The sequence below is a fragment of the Coptis chinensis genome, chromosome 9, assembly GCF_015680905.1.
Source record: "Coptis chinensis isolate HL-2020 chromosome 9, ASM1568090v1, whole genome shotgun sequence".
NCBI classification, from domain to species: domain Eukaryota; kingdom Viridiplantae; phylum Streptophyta; class Magnoliopsida; order Ranunculales; family Ranunculaceae; genus Coptis; species Coptis chinensis.
The window spans coordinates 82,087,431-82,110,277 of NC_141464.1; the positions used below are offsets into that span (position 1 = coordinate 82,087,431).

General features: G+C 37.3%; 1 protein-coding gene and 2 long non-coding RNA genes across 4 annotated transcripts; all 3 read right to left on the bottom strand.

The window, feature by feature from the left end:
- Positions 1-8,152: 8,152 nt before the first annotated feature.
- On the bottom strand, positions 8,153-8,897 carry LOC147478707 (uncharacterized). The gene is made up of 3 exons (XR_015208504.1): positions 8,795-8,897; positions 8,596-8,700; positions 8,153-8,506 (listed from the first exon to the last, which is right to left on the bottom strand). It is a non-coding gene; the product is annotated as an uncharacterized LOC147478707 (long non-coding RNA).
- A 1,770-nt stretch (positions 8,898-10,667) lies between these two features.
- On the bottom strand, positions 10,668-11,867 carry LOC147478708 (uncharacterized). Its single transcript, XM_086583408.1, has 5 exons — positions 11,749-11,867; positions 11,345-11,656; positions 11,151-11,253; positions 11,031-11,052; positions 10,668-10,873 (listed from the first exon to the last, which is right to left on the bottom strand). The coding sequence occupies exons 1-5, from the start codon at positions 11,865-11,867 to the stop codon at positions 10,668-10,670; spliced, it is 762 nt and encodes a 253-aa protein (XP_086439534.1).
- A 4,102-nt stretch (positions 11,868-15,969) lies between these two features.
- LOC147478709 (uncharacterized) lies at positions 15,970-22,847 on the bottom strand. 2 transcript variants are annotated; one of them, XR_015208503.1, is made up of 4 exons: positions 22,579-22,847; positions 22,414-22,487; positions 16,330-16,395; positions 15,970-16,252 (listed from the first exon to the last, which is right to left on the bottom strand). It is a non-coding gene; the product is annotated as an uncharacterized LOC147478709 (long non-coding RNA). The 2 variants fall into 2 exon arrangements; XR_015208502.1 differs by lacking the exons at positions 22,414-22,487; positions 22,579-22,847 and having other exon boundaries at positions 16,330-17,369.

Consider the following 22,847-nt stretch of genomic DNA (forward strand, 5'->3'; position numbering starts at 1 on the left):
TGTAGTCGAATTGAATATATGCTCAGTCTGTTCGTAGTAAAGATTCAGCTATTGCATCATGAACGCCATATAGAATTTAAACATTAGAGTCTGTGTTAGACTTTAGGGAACAATTGTTACAGACCACCAAGGCAAAAAAAAAATTCAAATAACTCGGAATGTAAAGTAGATTTATATAGGCTTAACAAACAGGGTAGGCCCTCCCAACAAATCTATTATCCTAATGTCAAATGCAGCATCAAATTTAATGGTGTGCAAGCATTACTTATTAGTTGTTACTATAGGAAACAAAACATCAAAGCTAGGCAACCCCTTCATCTCTTTTTCTCGAATGGAAATATGCCTGCAAGATAAAGCATCAATATACCTATGGCAGCTCCGGAAATCCCCCCGATTAATTTCCATTTTAAATATGGATCAGAGTGAGGAGGCGGTGTGGTAGTGGTGGTCGATGGAGGGGATAGAGGTGGAGGTGAGGGCAATGTGGTGCTTGTGGAGGAGGGAGGTAAAAGGGAGGGAGCATCCCTGGAAGTGGTGAAGGTGGGGCAGCAGGAAATGAGGAAACAAACCAAGAAGAAGAAGCAAACAAGAGAAGAAGAAAAAGTAGTTGTCATTTTAGGGTTCAAAACTCTAAAAACAGGTGTAATCACTAATCACCAAAACCATCCCGGTGATGTTATTTATAAGCTAATAAGAAAGCTGTTCTTTAGGAACCTTGTTTCCTAAACCATATTATTACAATAATAAACATACTAAACTTACTTACATTCCTAAATACATAAATAGAATCGAAATCAACTCATATTTTTAGTCCAATATTTTCTTACCGTAATTTTAAACTTACTTAATTAAAAACATAAAAAGAAACCAAATCCAATCATATATTGGGTCGTAAGATCTTGTACAAACTTTCTCGGTTTACCTCATTCCAAAATTATGTTAAACGCTTTATACTACAGTATATATTCCGCCTTATACTACAAAATATAGTCCAAAATTACTGCCACAATTGGGATGTAAAATTAGTAGCAAAAGCATGTAACAACTGTTCATATATACATGTGATATAACGATTTCTTTTATTATTTTATATTTTTGATAAGTAATCTTTATTAAAAAGTAGTGCAAATGCACAAAGAGATACATGGGCAGTGAGTGAGTTACTCAGTATGACAGATTACAAATGTCTATCATTACTGAGAATAGATACTTAAAAGAGCGTTCACTGACTTCAAACCTAAGTGGTTACGAACAAAATTAGACTAAACTTAGTATTCCAGCTTAAATGTATAGGCCAACACTCGACCTCTCTGAAAAACTCCAGTTTCCTTCAATACAACGTTGCATATGGCTTATGGCGCTCAATTGTATTGGGAGATAAATCACTGTACACACGATAAACTAGTAAAAAAAGGTCTCGAGTTTGAGTTTACAAATCGTAACACGCGGAACCATGTAATTCTCTGGGTCAGTATTTTCTCCAATCAGTAACACAATGATGATATATATTTCAGTTTGAAAAATAAGTACTTTCTCAGGGGGTCTACCTATCTACTTGTATAGTTGTATGTATCTGGGACTTACAATTAATATTTAATCTGAATCAATGATCCTATACCTATACCTCCTTCAAGTATCGAAAAAAAAAATACCTATACCTCCTTCCTCCCTAATGACATCTAGTGATGCCAAACCAACTGTGCTCACCAAAGGTAATGACGAAATTATTCAGAAGTGAGACATCTTCACACTATATAAAACAGGGTTTTTTTTGGACATATATTCAGAAGTGAGACAACTTAACGTACTAGTAAAAGAGAGTTGGTAAAAAATAAAAATTTATAATTATAATTTATCGTCATATTTGATGGTAACTATAAAAGAGTGTGTACTTGTGAGAGAACTCAGAGAAAGAAACAACTCACAACAAAAATGCTTCTTCTTCTTCTGTTCAATATCTTTTTCATTTCCACCTCTCCACCACCCTTCTCTCCACCACCTTTTTCTCCACCTCCCTTCTCTCTACCATTCCCTCCTTCACCATTATCTCTACCACCCTACTCTCCACCATTCCCTCCTCCACCATTCTCACCACCATCCTTCCCGCCACCACTACCACCACCCTCCTCCTCACACCATGACAATGACTTTTCCTTGGGCATAAAAATTTCTAAAAAAGTTAAGTCAGTTCTAAAATGGGTTTTTAGCCTTATAGGGACAGTTATAACGTTGTAGTTTTCGTTAGATACTGTTGGAATTGCATTAGATGGGCGTTTAGTTGTGGAAAAACAAAAAAAAGAGAAAGAAAAAAGAGACATAGAAGAAGAAGAAAAAATAAAAGAAGTAGAAAAAGTAGCCGTTCGAGTAGTTCTAGAAAAAGTAGCAGGGCTGGTTCGAGTACTTCTACTGACTTGGCAGTGCCGGCCCTGAGGACAGTCCACATAGGCAGCTAGTTGGGGCCTCCAAATTTTCAGCCCAAAATAGACCCCCAGTCAGCCAGTCCGTCAAACGTGTCAAGATTCAACTATATCCCACTCAAAGTCCGTTTCAAGTCTACTATCCAACTCAAAGCCTGTTTCAAGTCTACTCAATATTTTCAATACTTTTAGGCCCAAAATTGGTCCCTCTGTCACGCCTTAGCTCTAGTTTCTATTCTATGCCATATGTCTACATGTAATAAACCAGACCAATAACAATTTTGACATGCCATTTAGTTGTGATTATTTTTACAGTTACGTTTATTTGTACTGTACTCCAGCTTATGTTATACTTCAAACCATAAGTAAAGATTTTTTTTTTAACAGTGCAAAAACGACAACTATATCATTTTCTCCATCAAATTGAGATGTGTTTTTTTTTCCTTTTTATTATATTACATAGGCCCCCATCTCGGAACTCGCCTAGGGCCCTTCAAAACTCAGGGCCGCCCCTGTGACTTGGAAAGCAGCTCTAGACACTTGAAAATGTTGAGTGGCAGTTCTAGCAGTTTAGAAAGAGGGAACCCGCTTCTCAGTGGGAAGAGGTTTGGAACTGGTGGGGTATTATACAATAGCCGTTAAGATTTCTTTGTGAATAGATTGAAGTATTTGGTGATCTCTCTGTCTTTTCTTTTGCAATACACTGTTCTTAACTTCTTATGCTCGGAGTCTGGAACCACGTGGGTCTATATATGTCCACTTTACCTACCTAAAATCCTTAAAAATAGCTCAGGTACCAGTAGGAGATTTTATTCATGTAACAAGTTTATAATCAATTATTTAAGACGTGCTGACATTATAGTTAATTGGGATTTAGTCGTTTCAACTTGAATTTTTCTTTATGTGGAGATGGATTGCTAAGAGAGAATGCAGTACAGAGGCTAAAAAAGCAGGGGAAGAGCATAATGGTTTAATTTCTCGTTAGTTTTCCAGTTTTTCTCTTTCTTTGTCAAATCCAGCTATTAAACAAGGTCATTTAGTCCTTTGACATTCAGGGGCGGCTCAAGGCAATCGGGGGCCCTAAGCAAAGTTCCAATAAAATTGTTACATCTTATAGATCGATATGATTTGTTTAAGTTATTTCATATAAATGCAAACGCTTAGTTTATTTAACAAAAAATTTTAGAAGATAACAATTATTGTAAAAATTGATCCTAATATTTTCTTTTTTTCTTTCTTGAATAGTCTCTCCCACAAACATTTTTTTTTATAACAAAAAATTTAGAATATAACAATTATTGTAAAATTGATCCTAACATTTTTTTTTCTTGAATAGTCTCCCCCACAAACATTTTTTTTTATAACAAGAAATTTAAAATATAACAATTATTGTCAAAATTGATTCTAACATTTTCTTTATTCTTTCTTGAATAGTCTCCCCCACAAAAAATTTTTTTTATAACAAAAAATTTAGAAAATAACAATTATTGTAAAAATTGATCCTAACATTTTTTTTTTTTTTCTTGAATAGTCTCCCCCACAAAAAATTTAGAAGATAACAATTATTGTAAAAATTGATCATAACATTTTCTTTTTTCTTTCTTGAATAATCTCCCCCACAAACATTTTTTTTTTATAACAAGAAATTTAAAAGACAAAATTGATCCTAACATTTTCTTTATTCTTTCTTGAATAGTCTCTCCACAAACTTTTTTTTTAATTGAATTTTATTGATAAAAAGAACAGAAATACAAAGTGAAGTAGAAACATATGAGTGTTGTGAGGGAGATCTTCACATACAGAGAGATCTAAGACAAAACACCATAAATACATGAGGAATAGTGGAAGAATAAAAAAAATATCCTACACCTATAACATCGTAGCAAATCATGGCCAAACAACAATGTCACAAACTAGCTTGAAATTTCAATATATTTATTTAATAAAGAATTACACAAGAGAGAGAGAGAGAGAGAGAGAGAGAGAGTTCTACACCAAATTAAATAATATAGAAAAACCAAATAAGGCAAAAGAATGATAGAAATAATATTGAAGTGTTGGCTTCAATTTGATAAATTGCCATAGGGTGTTGAAGAAGTTTAATTAATTATGGAGGCGTGCCTATTTATTTATTGGAGAAGGCGAAAACGATAGAGAAATGAAGAGGTTTAATGTGATTTTCTAATTTCCAATTTTCCAATGTAAAACCGTTTATCTACTGGATTAAAATAAATGAAAAACAAATAGTGAGTTTTTTTTTTTCACTATAAAACAATAATCGACTTAGGACTGTAGGTGGGCTAGGATATATTGGGCCCTTTATCGTGCGGGCTCTAGGGTAGAACTGGCCCTATTAACATTGCAAAATCGTGCATGGAAAAATGAGGTACCAAAAGAAATCACCTTGTATCACTTTGTTGTAAAGGTGGAATTCGAGCCAAACAAGCCAAACTTTACCATGCTCAAGCTCGGCTCGCTAATTACACGAGCTTTAAATTGAGGTCGAGCTCGACTCATATAGTTAAACGAGCGAGCTCGAGCCAAGCTTAAACGAGCCGAGCCCGAGTGGCTCGGTTATTTTGCACTACAAATATGTTATTTGAGCTAAACGAGCCGAGCTTTATCAAGCTCATTTGTTATACGAGCCTTAATTTGAGCTCGAGCTCGGCTCATATAGTTAATCGAGCGAACTCAAGCCGAGCCCGAGCCGGTCGGCTCGAATTCCACCCTTACTTTGTTGGTTTTGTTTGCAAGTAAAAGTTTTAAGCAATAAACAATTTAAAAGTTTCAAAATAGTTTTAATAAATAAACAAATCAAAGGTTTCAAAACATGAAGCTCGGTGGTGTGAATCTGTAAGAGTCTCTTGAAGAAGATTACAATCATCACACTGGAAGAATCACATTGGAAGTATGAGAAATTAGAGAAGAAAAAAAAGAAGGAAAAGTGAACTGAATAGTACTCATGAACCGTCAACATCAAACATACAATTTCTTATGCATGCCTTTACTTTGTGGCGAACATCACACCAAAAAGGTTTAGTTTAGTAGTTTACACGCAATCCGGATTTCTGAAATTTTCCGACCAGTTCCGAAAACTGAAATTCCAATACGTACTAGTTAATGTCAAAATTTACATTTTTCATCCATATAATGAAAATTCCATCAAATTTCAACATCCAATAACCCAACCCTATCAAATTTCAACAACTATCCAAAAAGTCCAGCTTCAATCTTTATCAATCAGTTACAAATATCAATAAATCATGTTTGGAGTATGTCTTCTCAATTCAATTTTACAAGATCGGAAAGAATCGGTTATCTCCGGAGAATTTTATGAATGGTGATGAAAAAGACTTGCAACTGACACGGATGGAGATGGAGCACTACCAAAAATAAGACTTTTTGCTGCGGTCGCCGGCCGTGGCCAAAAGTACCCAAAACCGCCACCAAATGCTTTTTGCCACGGCAAAACTTCTTGCCACGCCCGAGGCACTATTTGGTGTCACAAAATGTCTTTTGCCACGGCTAAGGTGCACCTGCGGCTAAAAGTAATCTCTTGCCACGGGAGTTACCGCGGCAAAATGTTTTTTGAATTATAAAAAAAATAAAAAAGACAAAGAAATCAAAATATATGTTGCCACGGCTTGGCCGCGACAAAAAGTTTGAAAATTTTGAAACTTTTCAAATATCTTTACCTGCGGGGGTGGCTGCCACAAAAAGTTTGAAAATTTTGAATTTGCCAAAATTTTCAAATATTTTTAGCTGCGGGGTGGGGGTGGCTGTCACAAAAAGTTTGAAAATTTTGAATTTGCCAAAACTTTTCAAATATCTTTAGCTGCGGGGATGGCTGCCACAAAAAGTGATTTTTTTAAGGGCACATATTTTCAATTTTGCACCTGTTCAAATCACTTCAATTTTCAATTTGAACCTATATCTCAACAAGCTTCATAAATAAATAATAAGAAACATACTTAATTAACCAAATATCAACCAAACCAAATAAATAACATTCAACGTCAAATTCATTATATCACGTTAAACTTGGCGAGTACCATAATCCAAAAACCTTCACAAGTTTCCAATCTACAAAAGAATTTACAAGTTTCCAATCTACAAAAGAATTTATAACTAGTCCCATATAATGCCCGCTTCCAATCCACAAAAACAAAAAATTTCAATATTGCTCCAGTAATGCCTATCCAACCAAATTCAAGTATGCAAAAAACGCGGGTCGTCAAGTCCAATACTAGTATTCATCTTGTTCATCTCTATAAAAAAGAAAAGTCGGTAAAGAAAAGTTGGTGCCGACTAGCAAAGTCGGTAAAACCTTTGGGTGATGATACCAGAGGTCTGGGACTCGAATCCCGCCAGCATCAAAGAGTTACTGATCTCATTTAAAACAGGCTTACCAAACCAAAAAAAAAAAAAAATAAAAAAGAAAAAAAAAATGTTAAACCCTAAAAATAGAGTTTATATAAAAGCAGCCATGTGAATGTGGACAACACCAAAAGTAGATGAAAATCTAAAGGAATGTAAATAAAGTGCATATATATGTGGCATGCATAGAAGGCCACAAGGCCAGTCGCACATTGTCAAAACTGTAGTATGAACTTAATTGACATATAACATATGGACTGATAACTGCAAATAGCAAAAAATCACAAGGCAAAATTAAGTAGTGTTATTATATTGTCAACAACGAGCGGAACTTTCCAACATTGGTTCTACTGGTGTTTCAAGTCCTAGGCATTAACACCCAATTACTTCCATATTTCAATGAAGAAATTGAAGATCAAAGAGTCTGGATGGCAACAACATTAACATGGCTTGTCTCTATCTATTGAAATAGGAACAAAATCGTATGACAGAAATCAAGCTAACTTTTGTTACTATTGTATCCAAGTCAAAAGAACAATTTGCAGGGGACGCAGGCTATCTAAAGGTAACATTGAGAATTTAGTGCATGAGTTATCTATATTACATGGGCTAAGACTGCAAGGGAAGCACATAAGATCTCCAAAAATACTAGAGTGTTGCTCTCCCCTAGTATAATTAAAGTTTCTACTAATGGATCTTCGTGAGGGAACCCAGGACTAGTTGGTTAGGGCAGTAACTCCCCAAATCTCATGCAATAACATACCTAAGATACATGACTTTTATAGTAAAAATTTCGACAGAGTCTCCTCTGTATTATCGACATTTCATAAATATAAAACCTGTCATAACTTGAAAATTTAATAAAAATACATCCAAACCAAATATAAAACATCATACCTTAGTCGTAAATTCAACTACTAAAAGATATATTGATTCGTAGAACCAGCTACTTAACCATCTCGACCAATGCCAGTTAAGTCAAGTAACCAATCCTCGAATAAGAAGAAAACTATAAATATACAAACACTATTCCAGAAACCCTAATACACAACTTATACAATGCAACTAACATACATCTCCACGTTACCAGAACAATCTCAACAAAACCATCAACCTTGATGTGTCGGTTTTATCATCTAGTGAGGTTGTTTTGGTAATCCAAATCCGACACAACAAAGTCACTTGATGTGTCTGTTTTTGTTAAACTTGTTGTGTCAGCGGTACTTGTGTCGGTTTCAAATTCATTCCAAAACTGACACAATTGACTTGTGTCACTTTTAAAATGACACAACAAGCCTTTTTTTTTAGTAGTGGACACAAAGAATTAGAGGTAGCAAGACATAACAAGTTTAACTTACAAAGCATTCTAGAGAGGGAAGTTCTGCATTAGTGTTTTCATAAATCGAGCTTCTATCGCTTCATATCGCATCGAACCCTCTCTTTATCTCATCAAGCTCACGTTGCCTTTCCTCCTCTTTTTTCTAGTGCTACCCTTCGCATTTCAGCCATCTCATTTTCCAATTCAGCAACACGATCAGAAGTTGTACCATGGGATGATGCTTGAGAGCCAAAATAACTAGTCGGTGTCACACCACGACCCATCACCTCACACGCCCATGTCGCTCACGCGGCATAACTTGCCTGTAGATTTCATCAGAAAGGGGTTGTTGATTTCCATTTTCATCTCTTCCAGCTAACTCTTTCATTTTTTTCTATATTGCAAACCGAATTAATATATATAAGAAGAAAACCATTTATTATATTCACTTAACATCATTATTAGATTTGAATTTTCACTTACTACATACTCTCTTGATTGTCCATCAAGTGCATCATTTGTCTTCCGACTTGTATGGGATAGCACAAAGAAGTCTCCTTGAGATGGGGGTGCACCTTCCTCCCGAATCTGTCCAGACACAAGCAAATTGTTATTTGACTTATTTCTTATAAGCCAATCTGAAAATGTAAGTTCACAACAAAAACCACAATAAATATCATACAATTTGTGCTCTCATTTCTGGAAAACCTTTTCGACCACTAGTATGCTTTGCTATTTGCTTAGAACGATTACGCTTGTTCCTCTCAAAAATTACCTAGATACACGAGAAAACAAAAATAATATATAAGTTGTGAAAACTATTTCAAATGGAACACTAAAGTTCTTCATACTTGATGCTTTCGGGACTATCCTGCATTGCACAAGATTGACCCATTCTTGTTGTGATAGCTGCTTTCGGTTTGTGCTTATACGCTCCTCATATGTCGTAGGTAAGCGTGAATAGAAATTCTTTTTCCATTTAGTCTTCTTATTCCTGAATTCATCCGAGGGCAATTCGACCCAAAGTAGTTTCTTTCTTGCTCTCATCAAGCTCCCACGAATCCTAAAACACGATGCAAATATGTACAATATATCATGGTGTATATAAACACCAAACCTAGAACCTTGATACCCTAGAACAAAAATCACAATGGTGGCATACATGGATCTTGACTAGTTGTTGCAATCAAACTCTAAATAAAACCAAGGCAGGTGGTGGCACTTTATTGAGTAAATAAAACCAATTAGGACAGACATGTAGGGATGACTTGCACAATATAACCAACACATTACACTTAATACGACTTAAGAGAATATATGTTACTATATCAACAGGGAGTGGATGAGAGTCTTTAAGACTATTAATCTACATACCTTAAAAAAATCTAAGGGTTCATAGACTATTAAAACTTACAACTTGGAGAAAGATCTGGTGGTCATGGCTATGGTGGTATTGCAAGAGATGAGAATGGGAAAGTTAATTAATACTGAGATGGATCTCTTACACATGCTAGTCACCATACTAATCCTAAGCATACAAGAAAACTGCCAAATTAGTCTCAGGTAAATTTAGGGTCATTACATTTACCTTAAGCGTGTTCCATAGCCATAATTTATCATCTCCACCTTGCTGCTCCCAATATTTGGTCCAATCAAATCGATCGCGATGATGTCATCAATACTCCTATAGATTCTCGCAAAACAAGCTTGGATGTGTATCCGGTCCATCGGGTTGATTATTGCCATTCCAAGTCGGTTTCAACTTCGAACTAGATGGGTTATTAAAAACCTTAGGAAGGGTAGAAGTGCCTCTAACCCATTTCCCACCTATTTAGAATGTTAAATATAGATATTAGCACAACAAATAATATGAGTTAGATATTACTCAATAGTTAAAAACCTAAGAATTCAAAAATCAGTTGCAAATCTTACCATTCTCATCGCCATTTGGATCCTCTCGTCGTCTTTTTACCATTGCGTGCACTTATCTATGTTATACAAGAAAATTAAAGGAATGCCCAACGTGACTAATAAATGCACTCATAAGAAAAGAAACATCAATCAAATTAATAAACTATCAAGAGAGAGCATTCATAACAAATTGAATACGCCGGTCTTAATAAAGATGCATTACACCCAATGTCATACTTAGCAACACTAAAACTAAATTAAACCACACTCCACACATCAATAATCTGGATCACTATCATTAATGAAGTCGTCATCACAATCACTATCCTCACTTAAGTCTTCGTCACATTCATTATCATCAATGAAGTCTTGCTCTCTTTCAACAGTATTGGCAACAACTTCAATTCCTTCAACCTCATTCCTAGTCCAGCTTTCAATGGTATCTATGTTCTCAACTGGATTACTTGCATCTTGGTGTGTGCACGATGAGTTATATTGGATTGGCTCAACCTCTGACCCCATATCATATAAGTCCCTTGGTTGTGTCTCCAACACAACTCGCCAATTTTCATCCAAATTATCTCTAAGATAAAAAACTTGTTATGCTTGCGATGCAAGAATAAAAGGTTCATTGGTAGCTAAGGTTAGGTGTGAAATTCCACGATGGTGAAACCATATTCATCTTGTTTCACTCGGCCGCGGCTCAAGCCATCAAACCAATCACATTTAAACATAAACACTCGATTCCCACTGCCATAACGAAGCTCCACTATATCATTTAGGATACCATAATAACCGACACTCCCTATAACAGGATTCATATCTCTAGCACTTGCAAAGCTTGAGGTTTCTGCAGATACAAAAACTCCATGATTTTGCATTTTTTCTTAGCATCTCGAGATCTTTTGTGTGAAACCTATATCCATTTGCAATGCACCCTCTAAAACAGGTGGCAAATCGGGTAGGACCAAAGGATAACATATCGAGTTGCTCACTGACCAACTCACCATCTCTTTTCATTTGTTGAACCTATTTAGATAAGAAGAACAAATTAACACGTCTAAATGAAACCAATAAATATGATTATACTTAATAAAACATACTACGACTAGTCGACTACCACATACATGGTTTTCAAACCAGCTACCAAATCTCTCATTATGAATACGATCCAAGTTCCTAGCACTTATGCGGCGCCCATGGTCATCTTTAATCATTTGGTTGTGTTTCATGTACAATAGACCATTTTTATTATAATGAACATATATGTGATTCAAACATAGATAATTTCTTTTAAATAGAAAAGAGAAGTTTGTCGTACTCAACAAACGGCCTCACTTCTTCGCAGTTCATTAGCACATACAAACGAGCTTGTTCCCACTCTTCGTTAGTTAGATTCCTCAAGGTTCCTTTCCCTAAAGGACGAGTGCTTCCAGCAAATATTGAAAACTTTCCATCTGATTCTACATCTTCACAATCATCATTCCTCCCTTGTCGATTAAACCTTGTCTCTACCCCACCATCTAAGTACATCGAGCAAAATGTCAAACACTCATCAGCAAGATACCCTTCCGCAATTGAACCCTCCGGGCGACTTTTGTTGCGCACATACTTTTTAAGCTTATACAAATACCTATATATATACATATAAAAAGAAACATAAATATAAGTATATATGTTACCTAGGAAGAAAACAAATTGATCTTGCATATTGTCTTCACTTACCTTTCAATTGCATACATCCATCGATAAAACACTGGTCCAGCAAGCTTGGCTTCACCAGCTAAATGCATTGGTAGGTGAACCATAACATCAAAAAATGCTGGAGGAAAAATCATTTCCATTTTGCAAAGAGTCACAGCAATACTATACTCTAGATGCTCCAACTCTTCAACCCATAACACTTTAGAACACAATTGCTTGTAGAAATTGGACAACTCAACCAAAACCATTGTTAGTTCCTTGGGTAGAATTCCACGTGCTGCAACTGGAAGTAGTTGTTGCATTAGAACATGCCAATCATGACTTTTCAGGCCATGTATCTTGGCTTCTTTAACCTGAACACGGCGTGAAATATTGGATGAATAATTATCGGGAACCTTTACATCTTTCAAAAATTGACAAAGCTTCCTCTTCTCTTGCAAAGACGATTAATCTTTAATCGGGGTAGGTAGTATTTGTTGCCGACTTTTGGTATAGGGTGAAGTGATTTTCATATTCCCATTAACACCAAATCTTGTCGGGCCTTCAAGCTGTCCTTTGTTTTCTTCTCTAAATTTAACAATGTCCCAAGCCAACTCTCACTATTGTTCTTTTCAATGTGCATAACATCAAGATTGTGCGGCAAACGAAGGTCTTTCCAATAAGGGAGTTCAAAAAATATACTGATTTTCTTCCAGTTATGCGGCAAATTATCTCCCCATTTTCTCTTTTGACCGGACTTATCGAGCACTGGCTTGCTGAATGTGACTTGCTCATACCCACTAAATTGCTCAAGAACCTCAGTTCCACTTAGTGGTTTTGGGGCAGTCCTCAGTTCAATAGTGTTATCAAAGGAACTTTTGTTCCTTCGATATGGATGATTAAGTGGTAGGAACTGGCGACTTCCCATATAACAAAACTTCATACCGTGCTGCAATCTTTTTGAACAAGTCTTCTCGTGGCAAGAAGGACACACAAGTTGGCCTTTGGTGCTCCATCCTGACAAGTTGGCAAAGGCCGGAAAGTCATTAATTGTCCATAAAAATTTGCATGCATCATCGAATTCTGGTTGGAATATGCATCATATGTCTCGACTCCTTTCGTCCACAACTCTTTCAACTCATCGACCAAAGGTCATAAGTACACATCAATGTTATTCCCAGGACTGCTAGGGCTAGGAATAAGTAGTGACAAGCTAAAATAAGGCTGCTTCATGCACATCCATGGTGGCAGATTATATGGAACAAGAACCACAGGCCATGTGCTATGCATAGTGCTAAGATTACCAAAGGGGCTAAAACCATCACTAGCCAAACCAAGCCTGACATTGCGAGGTTCCAAACCGAAAGAAGGATATCTTTCGTCCAAGTGTTTCCATGCCTCGGAATCAGCTGGATGCCTTAATGCTCCATCCTTGCTACGACAATCTACATGCCACCTCATGTCCTTTGATGTTTTTGAGCACATAAATAATCTCTAAAGCCTCGGCTTTAACGGAAAATATCTCAAGACTTTTGCAGCTTTTTTCTTATGTTTCACAGTATAATTACTTCCTTCCTCATCATCCACGGATGGAGTAAGTTCCCACCTTGATGACCACATATATCGCATTCATCCTTGTCCTCGATTGGCTTATTATCCTTCCAATACAAAGATACAATCATTTGGACAAGCGTCTATCTTAATGCACTCCAAACCAAGGTCCCGAAGTTGCTTTTTGATTCATAATGATTCTTTGGCATATTGATTTCATCGAAGTGACTTCGTTTAACACTTGAAGTAACATGTCAAATGAATGGTTACTCCAAACCATTTAGACACTTTTTACATGAAGCAAGCGAACAAGGAAAGACAATTTTGAAGCTTTAGTAGAACCCGGGGATATAGTGGTGTCTCAAAATTCTCCTTCAATAATTTATAAAACTTTTGTGCCTCCTCGTTTGGCTCATCCATACAAGGCTCACTCGAACTAGCCTCATTAGAAATGAATAGTTGGTGTGTCACTACCTGTTCCAACTAGGTCTGGAAACCCTAATGCATCTTGCAACATTTGGTGCATATCATCACCATCATTGGAGTCATGGCGAGCATCCACTTCATCTCCTTCCCCGCGTTTGGTCCAACGGATATATGACCGTACTATACCCTTATTTAATATGTGATCCCGAACTACATCTTTGGGCCTTAACACTTTATTAATGCATCGAACACATGGACAATAAATCTCATCACCAAACTCTTCAGGTCGATTATCCCATGCCCAGCTCACAAACTCCTCACAACCTAGAATATACTTGCGATTGGACCTTCCAACAGTCGGGTGCATCCAACTTTTATCCATCAAGTGCTAACTAACACACAACAAATACATAACCAAACATATAAGAGAATCTTCCTTAATATATAAGAAGCCTAATTAACATTGAAATCTATCAATGTTGAAAAGTCACTAAAATAAAATAAAATAGGAAAAAGGCATTCGTTTCTTGAAAGCTACCTATGCTAATCGTACTTAACGGGGAGTATGCTTACAACAACAGAACACAAGCATTTAACATATTTAACTATCTCAGCCCAAGCATGTTAAACTTAATAACAAGTAAAAAGAATGAGGAAATACAACATGATATGGAAACAAATATTAAGAGTTCAAACCAAGTACATACAAATCTAGCATTGCAACTTCTTAGTGAATATAAGAAACTAATCACCCTAAAATGGTTTAGTAGTAGTTAGCAAATAAAATAAGATGACACATATGTTGAATATCACATTAGAGCAAGCTAGACATCCCACCAAAGGAAGCAAACATGCTGATATCGAGTTTAGAAAATGACATGTTGAGTTTTAATACAGTACATGTCCACGTATTATACAACTAATCTAATGAAACAAGCAATCTAATAAAATAAAATATAAGACCAAAAAGATATTGAAAAACTGAAAGTGCGGTTCGAAAAATTGATAGCGCGGTTTTAGAAATTTCAAAGGGTGGATTTTAGGAGCTTTCGGTCGAAATTCGCGAAACCGTGGTTTTAGATCAGGAGCGATATACCTTATACACGGTTTGTGTGACTAAGGTTACATACCCTCACTGAGAAACTTTTCTCAAGGCAACTGTGTTTGCACTTTGCAACGAAAGGACTTGAGAAATTAGCAAAACTGGGAATTTTACTCGAGAACTAAATGGGAATTTTTCTTTATTGTTATCCGTGCTTCCTAGCCGACACGCGACACGGATACGCGGACACGATATTTTTCAAAAATATAGAATACGGATATAGGTACAACTACTTACTCCATTTTTTTCTTCATTCAGTAGCTAAACATACATTTCAGTCTGTGGTGATGCCTGATGAAAGTTACAATCTCTATATCTCTCTAAGAGCAATAGAAGAACAGAGCAGCACACACACACACACGTAAATGCAAGAGATTTCATTATAGTTGATATTGGTGGATTCAACCTTGTCATAGGTAATTACTGAATTTTGCAAATCAATTGGAGCTGATGCAAAGCAAAGACAAGGACTGATTCGATTAGCGAAGAAGAATGGAGAAAGACTTGGATTCCTTGCTTGAGGAAATAGTTTCATTCATTCATGAGAAATGCATGGATTTTAGTTTCTTCAAGGAATTCAGATGTATATACAGTGTCTGGGTTTCGATGAGAAAATGTAAACTGGGAAATTCTGTATGTCCAATATACTGCTTCTATCTGAATTTGTTTTGATTATATCAGTCAGTTTTATCTTCTACTTCAGAAGAAACATAGGCTACGCAGCGCAAACCTTATTGGACAATGTGTTATATAGTTCTTTCAGGCTTTCAGCTAACCTGACAGATGATTTAAAGTGGCAAAGATTTTGGAGCACCACACACCAAGCATCACCATAAGCGCTCAGCTTGCATGCAAAGAGCTGTATACCACATTTTAGCACAGCTCGTGTCCTTAAAAAATCAGTTTTGCTTCACAGGTGATACTAACTACCGTATAATGTTGCAATTAAGGAGTCTTTAATCGGATTTGGCTCTAAAAAAATTTCTTTCCATTTTCAAAAATACCCATCTTGCTTAAAACAGCGACACTAAACGATCATACAGATCCGAAACCATTGGACAAATTCAATGTAAACGCTGGAACAGTCGTCAATTCCTCCCGTATTTAAATCAGAAAACCTATGTTTCTGTATAGTTCGACTTTTGCAGTGTAAAAATATAAATAAGAGCAATTTCAGCAGAACAAGAAGACAGAACACATAAAATATTTAATGCTAACAATCGCAAAACTGTGAATAGCAAAACCGATCAATATCGCTTTCCTCTTAATAAACCTGTTACATCCAAGATTGTATCTCATGTACTCATTACTGGCTCAGTACTGGAGTTTTTGAGGATAAAAGATGATCAGAACATTGTTGCAATTTGTAAAACCAATTGAGTAGCTGCCTTTTCCCCAAATGATGTAATCTAAACTTCCTCATACATTGTATCGACTTCTAGTTGATTTGTCTTTCTTTGAATCATCCTGTGACAAGATGGGTAACAAATAGTGAGGTTTAGAGATAAACAAACCACTGAGTTCATCAATTGAATGATACTTACATGGAAGCTGTATGTGATCCGATCAGTAATATCAATGACTTCTTTCCATTTCCTCCCAATGCTCATCTGAATAATGTCAAGATACAGACGCACAAAACATCAATCCACAAAAGCAGAATATAGGAAAAAATATAATATTCTTCCTAGTCATTTACTAGCGGCGTTCTCTTTAATCTTCCCGAGTATATGCTACTAGAACTAGTGAAAGCATCTCACAAAAGTACCCGAAGATTGGTATTTCCTAGATTTATTATTAATTTACAAATACATGTCTCTTATTTCACTGCATAATAACATTAGACCAACTTAAGAAATCATATTACTGGACTTCAAAAAAGTAGGTAAACAAAAAACTAAAAGAAAAATTACTGTTAACTCTTCAAAATACTTCTCAAGCAGGGCCGTGTCAGAAAAGTGCACGGATACAATCTACCCACAAAAAAATTCCCATTTTGGATAAGTAAATACTATGCTTCTCACAAAACAACAAGTTATAATCTTTAATGTGCAGTGAGGATAGCTACCGATTTCTGCTTAGTGACGTTCAACCTTTTTACTTAAAGAATCCCTAGTTAATCTTTCAATACCAAGCCAGTTAAGAAAATAAAACGCAAGTGAAAGTGCACACAGTCCACCTCCCTAGTGGGTATGAAATAGAATGATCTTTTTATTCCTAGAGATTTTAGAACTGCTAAATTTTCGTAACTATAGCTTATTACTTCTATTGTAACTTTAAGATTTGAAGTGTTGAACTGGAAACCGCATGTCTGTAAGGCTCATGTTTTACAAAACTGAGGAAGCCCTCTAGTGCTTTTGGGTTACTGAACAATAACATGGGAGTGGAGTAGTGTACAAGATTTCACAAACTTCAAATTACATGTTTGCTCAATAACTAAGTCTCATCAAACATCTTGGAGTTTGTACTTTCAAATGTGAGAGGATTACATCTTAGAGACAAGAAGGTCTACAGCCATAACTAGATTCTATGGGTCTAGCAACTCAAGAGGACTTCAACCTTGACTAGTTCGTAAGAAGCTGCAGTAGTTCACCGAACTCTGACAGAGTTCAAAATTCTGACAGAGTTCACCGAATATGCTACTTCACCGAACTCTGACAGAGTTCACCGAATATGCTACTTCAAAACTCTGACAGAGTCACAGAGTTCACCGAATATGCTACTTCACCGAACTCTAACAGAGTTCAAAACTCTGACAGAGTTCACCGAATATGCTAGTTCCAAACTGATAATCCAACAGTTTACTCATTATTGTTACTTTACGACATACTTCAAACTTCAATCTTGTTACTTTAAGGTTGAAGTAAACACCATTCAAACTTCAATCTTGTCTTTAAAAACTAGCTCCTCCTACTAGTTACTACCTTTAGAAACAAGGAGTCATGGTTACAGATTCAAGTAGTCCTAAAAACAAAAATTTATCAAAACAGATGCAATGATTTTATCAAGTATTCCTAAAAACGAAAATTTATCAAAACAGATGCAATGATTTTATCAAGTAGTCCTAAAAACGAAAATTTATCAAAACAGATGCAATGATTTTAATTCAGTTGTTACTGATGAAGACATAGCTGATTGTACCAAAATAAGGGAAGTAACTAACCTGTCCTTCAAGCTTGCGATGATGTGGTATGTCGGAGTGGAGGCCGGAGTGGGTTTTTCAATTTGGAGTTTGTAGTTTTTAGAGTTTGGTTTCGGTTTCGGACACTGTTTGACGAAGGTTTGTAAACAAATTTCAGTTTTGTGTTTTGTTGGTTAGTGGGCCGGGCTTTAAGGACGTGAACAGTAGGATGTCACTATAAGTATGTCACGCTAAGAATGTCATCCTAGCCAAACCGATATATATATATATATATATATATATATATATATATATATATATATATATATATATATATATATATATATATGCCGTCCTGAAGGGGGCACGGAGCCATCATGAATTGTCTTTTCGAGTCGTCAAGTGATGAAATCACCGGCACAAGAGGAATAAAGAAAAGCCATAGCTATTGGAGGACCTCGCAAGCCCTCTCTTTCTGGAATCAATCATTCCCGTACGTCTTGTCCCTTTCTCGGATGGATTACTTGGATTCCAGGTACAGCAGAGAGCTCGATCAATTGCCGGAGATCACTTTGAAGTATGGTCGGGAAGAGAACTATAAAGAAGTAAACAGATTCGTCTTACCAGGCTAACAAGGCAAGAGCAGGAAAGAAGAATGAATCGGTTGATAGCCTTGACCGATATGGAAACTAAGCAAGGGATGCTAAACTCAAACAAAAAAGAATGTCATTTAGAGCATTTGAATTTCCCACCATCTACCCAATCTCTCTATTCTGATAGCAGAGTAGTGTTAAAACCAATACCCAATCTCTCTATTCTGATAGCAGAGTAGTGTTAAAACCAATAAAATAAGTATGGGCGATGATCTAATCACTCATTTCATGAGGGACTGCCCGAAGAGAAAAGCTATCAATGCGTTGACCGCCCAACATGAGGAACAAGAGAAGGCAAGGCTGGAAATGACATAGCCCCGGCGTACTGAAAGCAAGCTAGTTCCAGCAGCATATGGGGCCAGGCCTTTACTTTGAAAAGGAATTGGGATCAGGGGTATTTCCAGTAGGGCTCTGTGAATATGCTCTTGAACTTAGAGACAGAAATGCCAACATCAGCCGCAATCAACACGGCATGAGTTTGAATTTAGAGAAAGAAGGGAACAAAGCAAAGACCTGCCTTCCTTGCCTTTAGCTTTAGAATGGAGAGCACCTTTGGACTCCTGGGCTTAACTTAAAGGCGAGTGGAGCGGGTAAGACAAGTAGCTAAGTCGTGGTCGTGTTAATCTTCCTCTTCTGCTTCCGAGCTCTTCTCCTGCTCTTGGAGCTGAATTGACTCTATCAATGGCTCTACCTACTGGTATTGGTTCAACGACTGCTCCTGGCTGCTAGCTTGGTTACTTCTAGGACAGGAACCTAACACCTTGTTGGTTGCAAACAAGTAAGCAATCGACCCGAGAATCATAACTCACCTGCCCTGGAAAGCAGATCTGCTGATGGTTAGGTGGTTAGCGAACATCGTCTTTCTCATCTAGGACTTAGACCTGTACACCTTCCTCTTACGTGGAGGTATGTCATGCCCCGCCCTAACTCATATCTTCCTTCCTCTGGGACATTGGTGCACTTGCAAAGTACTCCTATCCGCTTGTAGAGAGTCTTTCTCCGACCTTTGAAGTTTAACACTTTCTCAATTGTGAGCTGGAAAGTGAGTCTGAAGTGAGTTGGTACGGTCTAGGGCTTCCGATTCAAAGGCTATGAGAAGGCCTTCCAACTCTTTCATAATCGTTCCAAGAAGTGGCTGAAGAAGGACCGGCTGGAGAGTCAGTAGTACTAAAGTCTGTTGGTAGGTAGGGTCAAGTTGTTGAGGTCTCTCGAGCCTCTATAGTAAATAAACCATAGAAAAAGTGCGCTCTATAGCTAGCTCCAATTAAACAGGTTGAGGAGAAGAGCTATTGCTCAGCTGCTTTGCGTATTACGAAAGCTGTATTGCCCGAAGAGGGCATGCTTGCTGCAAGAGCGTAGGTGAGTGGTAAGTAACATAGGCGGGGGTAGAGGTTGCACCCTCAGCAGCTTCACCGGTTTCATACACTTTTTCCAGTTCTTTTGGTTCGGGGACCCAGATCGAAAGCAGCGAGTAGCTTCACTAGTAGATCAGAGTCCAGTCATTGATCCCCTTGGAATGGGGGCTGGGGTCTCTAGAGCAGCACTTTCATCTCCAGATCGTGATGGACCATAAAGAAGTTCTTTTTGGGGAATAGGAATGAGTTGGTATCCGTGTGCCCTTCCGCGGCCTATAAACTAGAGATAGAGCTATGGATCCGAATTTTAGATATATTCCTTCATGAGCCTGATCCAGACGACCTTCGAGATCGAGATGAAGCAGCAGTTGATACGGTGCTTGCTTCTACCGATCCACCAGCATCAGAGACAGAGACTTCTTTCTTTGGCAGCTTTCAAAGGCAAAACCAGGAGTAGCGGATCGAGCCCTTACTACCTAAGATCCTGCAATTGAAGAAGAAGTGGATTCTTGAGTGATAAAATTACAGATCCACAAGCTAAAAAGGAAGCAGCTGTTGTAGGCGCTGGAGCTGGTATAAGAAGGAACCGTAAACTGGATCTCTAACTATCTGATGTTTTTCATCTGCGCCGGAAAGCCTGAAAGCGGGGCTATGTCAATGCAACATCGATGTAGGGGGCTCTTTCTATGTTTCCTTGCCATTGAATCACAGAAGAATTTGGGGATGGAAAAATAGAGCAACTCGTACTACCTAATATTCCGCTCTAGGCCTAGTGCTACTCGCAGTAGATTCAACCAATCTGCCTAGATCGGAAAGAGATAGCTCTAAGAGCAGCTAAGCCCTCTAAAGAATAAAAAACCAGCCTTAAGAAGGAATGGGTGAAGGAAAGAACTATCCTCATCTTAAAGGACATAGAATAGCCACCCTAATGAGGATATAAAAACTCTCGTTGAAAGGATTAAGAGATCCCCTCAGGGAAGAGTTAAGACCTATCAAACCCAGCCATTTATACCAGCGCTGTGGAGATAGAAAGGCTGATGGATGGATCCTTCCACTGTCTTTGAACCGAGACTAGGCAATTGAGAAGACCATAGCATAGAGAGCATAGAAAAGCCTCTCTCTCATCCACTTTGAGCTCAATAAACAGCAGCTGGGCTGGAAGAGCATCAATCGGTGCATCTTCCGCTTCCAAAGTCTTCGTCTTTGCCCAACATCTTCTGCATACGACTTTCCACTGGTTCCATTCCTGATGACTTCTCCGAATGAAGGAAGAAGTCAGTGAGAAAGGGCCTGAGTAAATCAGTCGTAGGTCAGGAAGACCTCAGGCTCTTCAAGACCTGATGGGTTCTTGCACATGCTTGCTTTCCAACATGAGCTTCTTCTGAGCCCTCAACATGGCAAATGAAGCCAATCTTCTTGGTTGGTACAGACTAGCTCGGGGCTTGCTTTCGTAGGGTCCAAATGGCGTCCGAGTAGTGCATCATTTTCACTCACTCTGGCCCCTCAACATAGGAATTGGATGGATGACTCACTCTCTCTTGAATGAGATGTCAAACTGGTCCTCAGAGCCCCTCTCTTTTAGATGACTGATCAACACCTGGTACTGACGAGCTACCCCTGACGAAAGCACAGACCTATCTCCGGCTGACTCTCCTGGTCACCGAAACACGGACAAGGGCTTCTCTTACCTCATTCACCCCCAGGATCAACAGGATTGGTTGGGTGGCTGGAAGCTGACTGATCAGCTCGAAAGAAGAACGCAACGAATTCTGAATGATCAGGAAGGGTGAGGAGGGGCTGAAACCTAACTAAGCCGTCCTCTTTTCTCTCTAAAAAATTGGATACTCCAAATCGCGTATACGACACGTATCGGACGCGTATCGGCATTCATAGAATTTACTAAAATTTACATTGCTTATAATCTTATTTCATATATTAGCATCTTCTCAATAGTTTACAATGGTGATTGATATTACGTGATCGAGTATGTGATAACTGATAAAGTATATATGAGACTTACTTAGATTACCATTCACATTCACATTCACATTCTTGAATATCAAAAATGTTTTCCACAACTCTACTGACTTTCTATCATTAAGCTAAAAAAATTTCTAATATGAAAAACTGAAGATGAGTTCCAAAGTACGTTTTAACAAATGAATCATGAAGGTTCATCCTACACTTGAATAGCTTTACAAAATCTACTAATTCTACATATCTGGCAAGTTCACCCCTAAACAAAAAAGTCAAGTTCCAGTTAATACTCCTTAAAGGATATATATATATATATATATAAAACTCCTTAAAGGATCAAGCTATCGAGGACGACTGGAAATCTGCTAACTACATGGAGGACCACGACATCCTAACTCTTTTAAACATTTACGGGGGAACAATTTTCATTTTATTTGCTTCCACTACTTACCAACATTAGTACGGGATTGAGGTATTGAACTGGGAAAAGGAAATAAAAGATGAGAGAGGTCACCCAATTACCTTCTCTATTTCTTCCTAGTCCTTTCTGGTAAATCCAAGCTCCTTGTCTAAGAAACCCAATTACGATTTTTCTACTGAACACACAAAGAAACAAAAATAATTCAGTAAGGCTTACCTGAAATTGAATGAATTTGGTGAAGGGAAAATAATTGCACTGAAGCTTACCTGGTTCACTTTTAATAAAAACGGATGAATGGGAGAAGATATGAAAATGAGTTTTGTATCTAATGGAAATTTCAGTAATAGATTAGCTGCCCATGTTTTGGACATTTGTTGGTTCTATCGTGGCAATATGATTGGCCTATTTAAGGGTTTATGAATCTTTTGCCATAAGTTTTCTATTTAGATAAATGTGCATACGTATTAGTTGAAGAAATAGTTTTTTCTATTAAATTATTGAGATATTTAATTTCTTAATGCTATGCTTAATTCAA

Coding starts and splice junctions, on each gene's coding strand:
- LOC147478708 (XM_086583408.1), bottom strand. CDS start 11,867: ATGGAAATGATTTTTCCTCCAGCATTTTTTGATGTTATGGTTCACCTA. Junction 11,053..11,150: donor GTAGCTGGTTTGAAAACCAT/GTATGTGGTAGT, acceptor TTATCTAAATAG/GTTCAACAAATGAAAAGAGA. Junction 10,874..11,030: donor TCAACAAATGAAAAGAGATG/GTGAGTTGGTCA, acceptor TTGTATCTGCAG/AAACCTCAAGCTTTGCAAGT.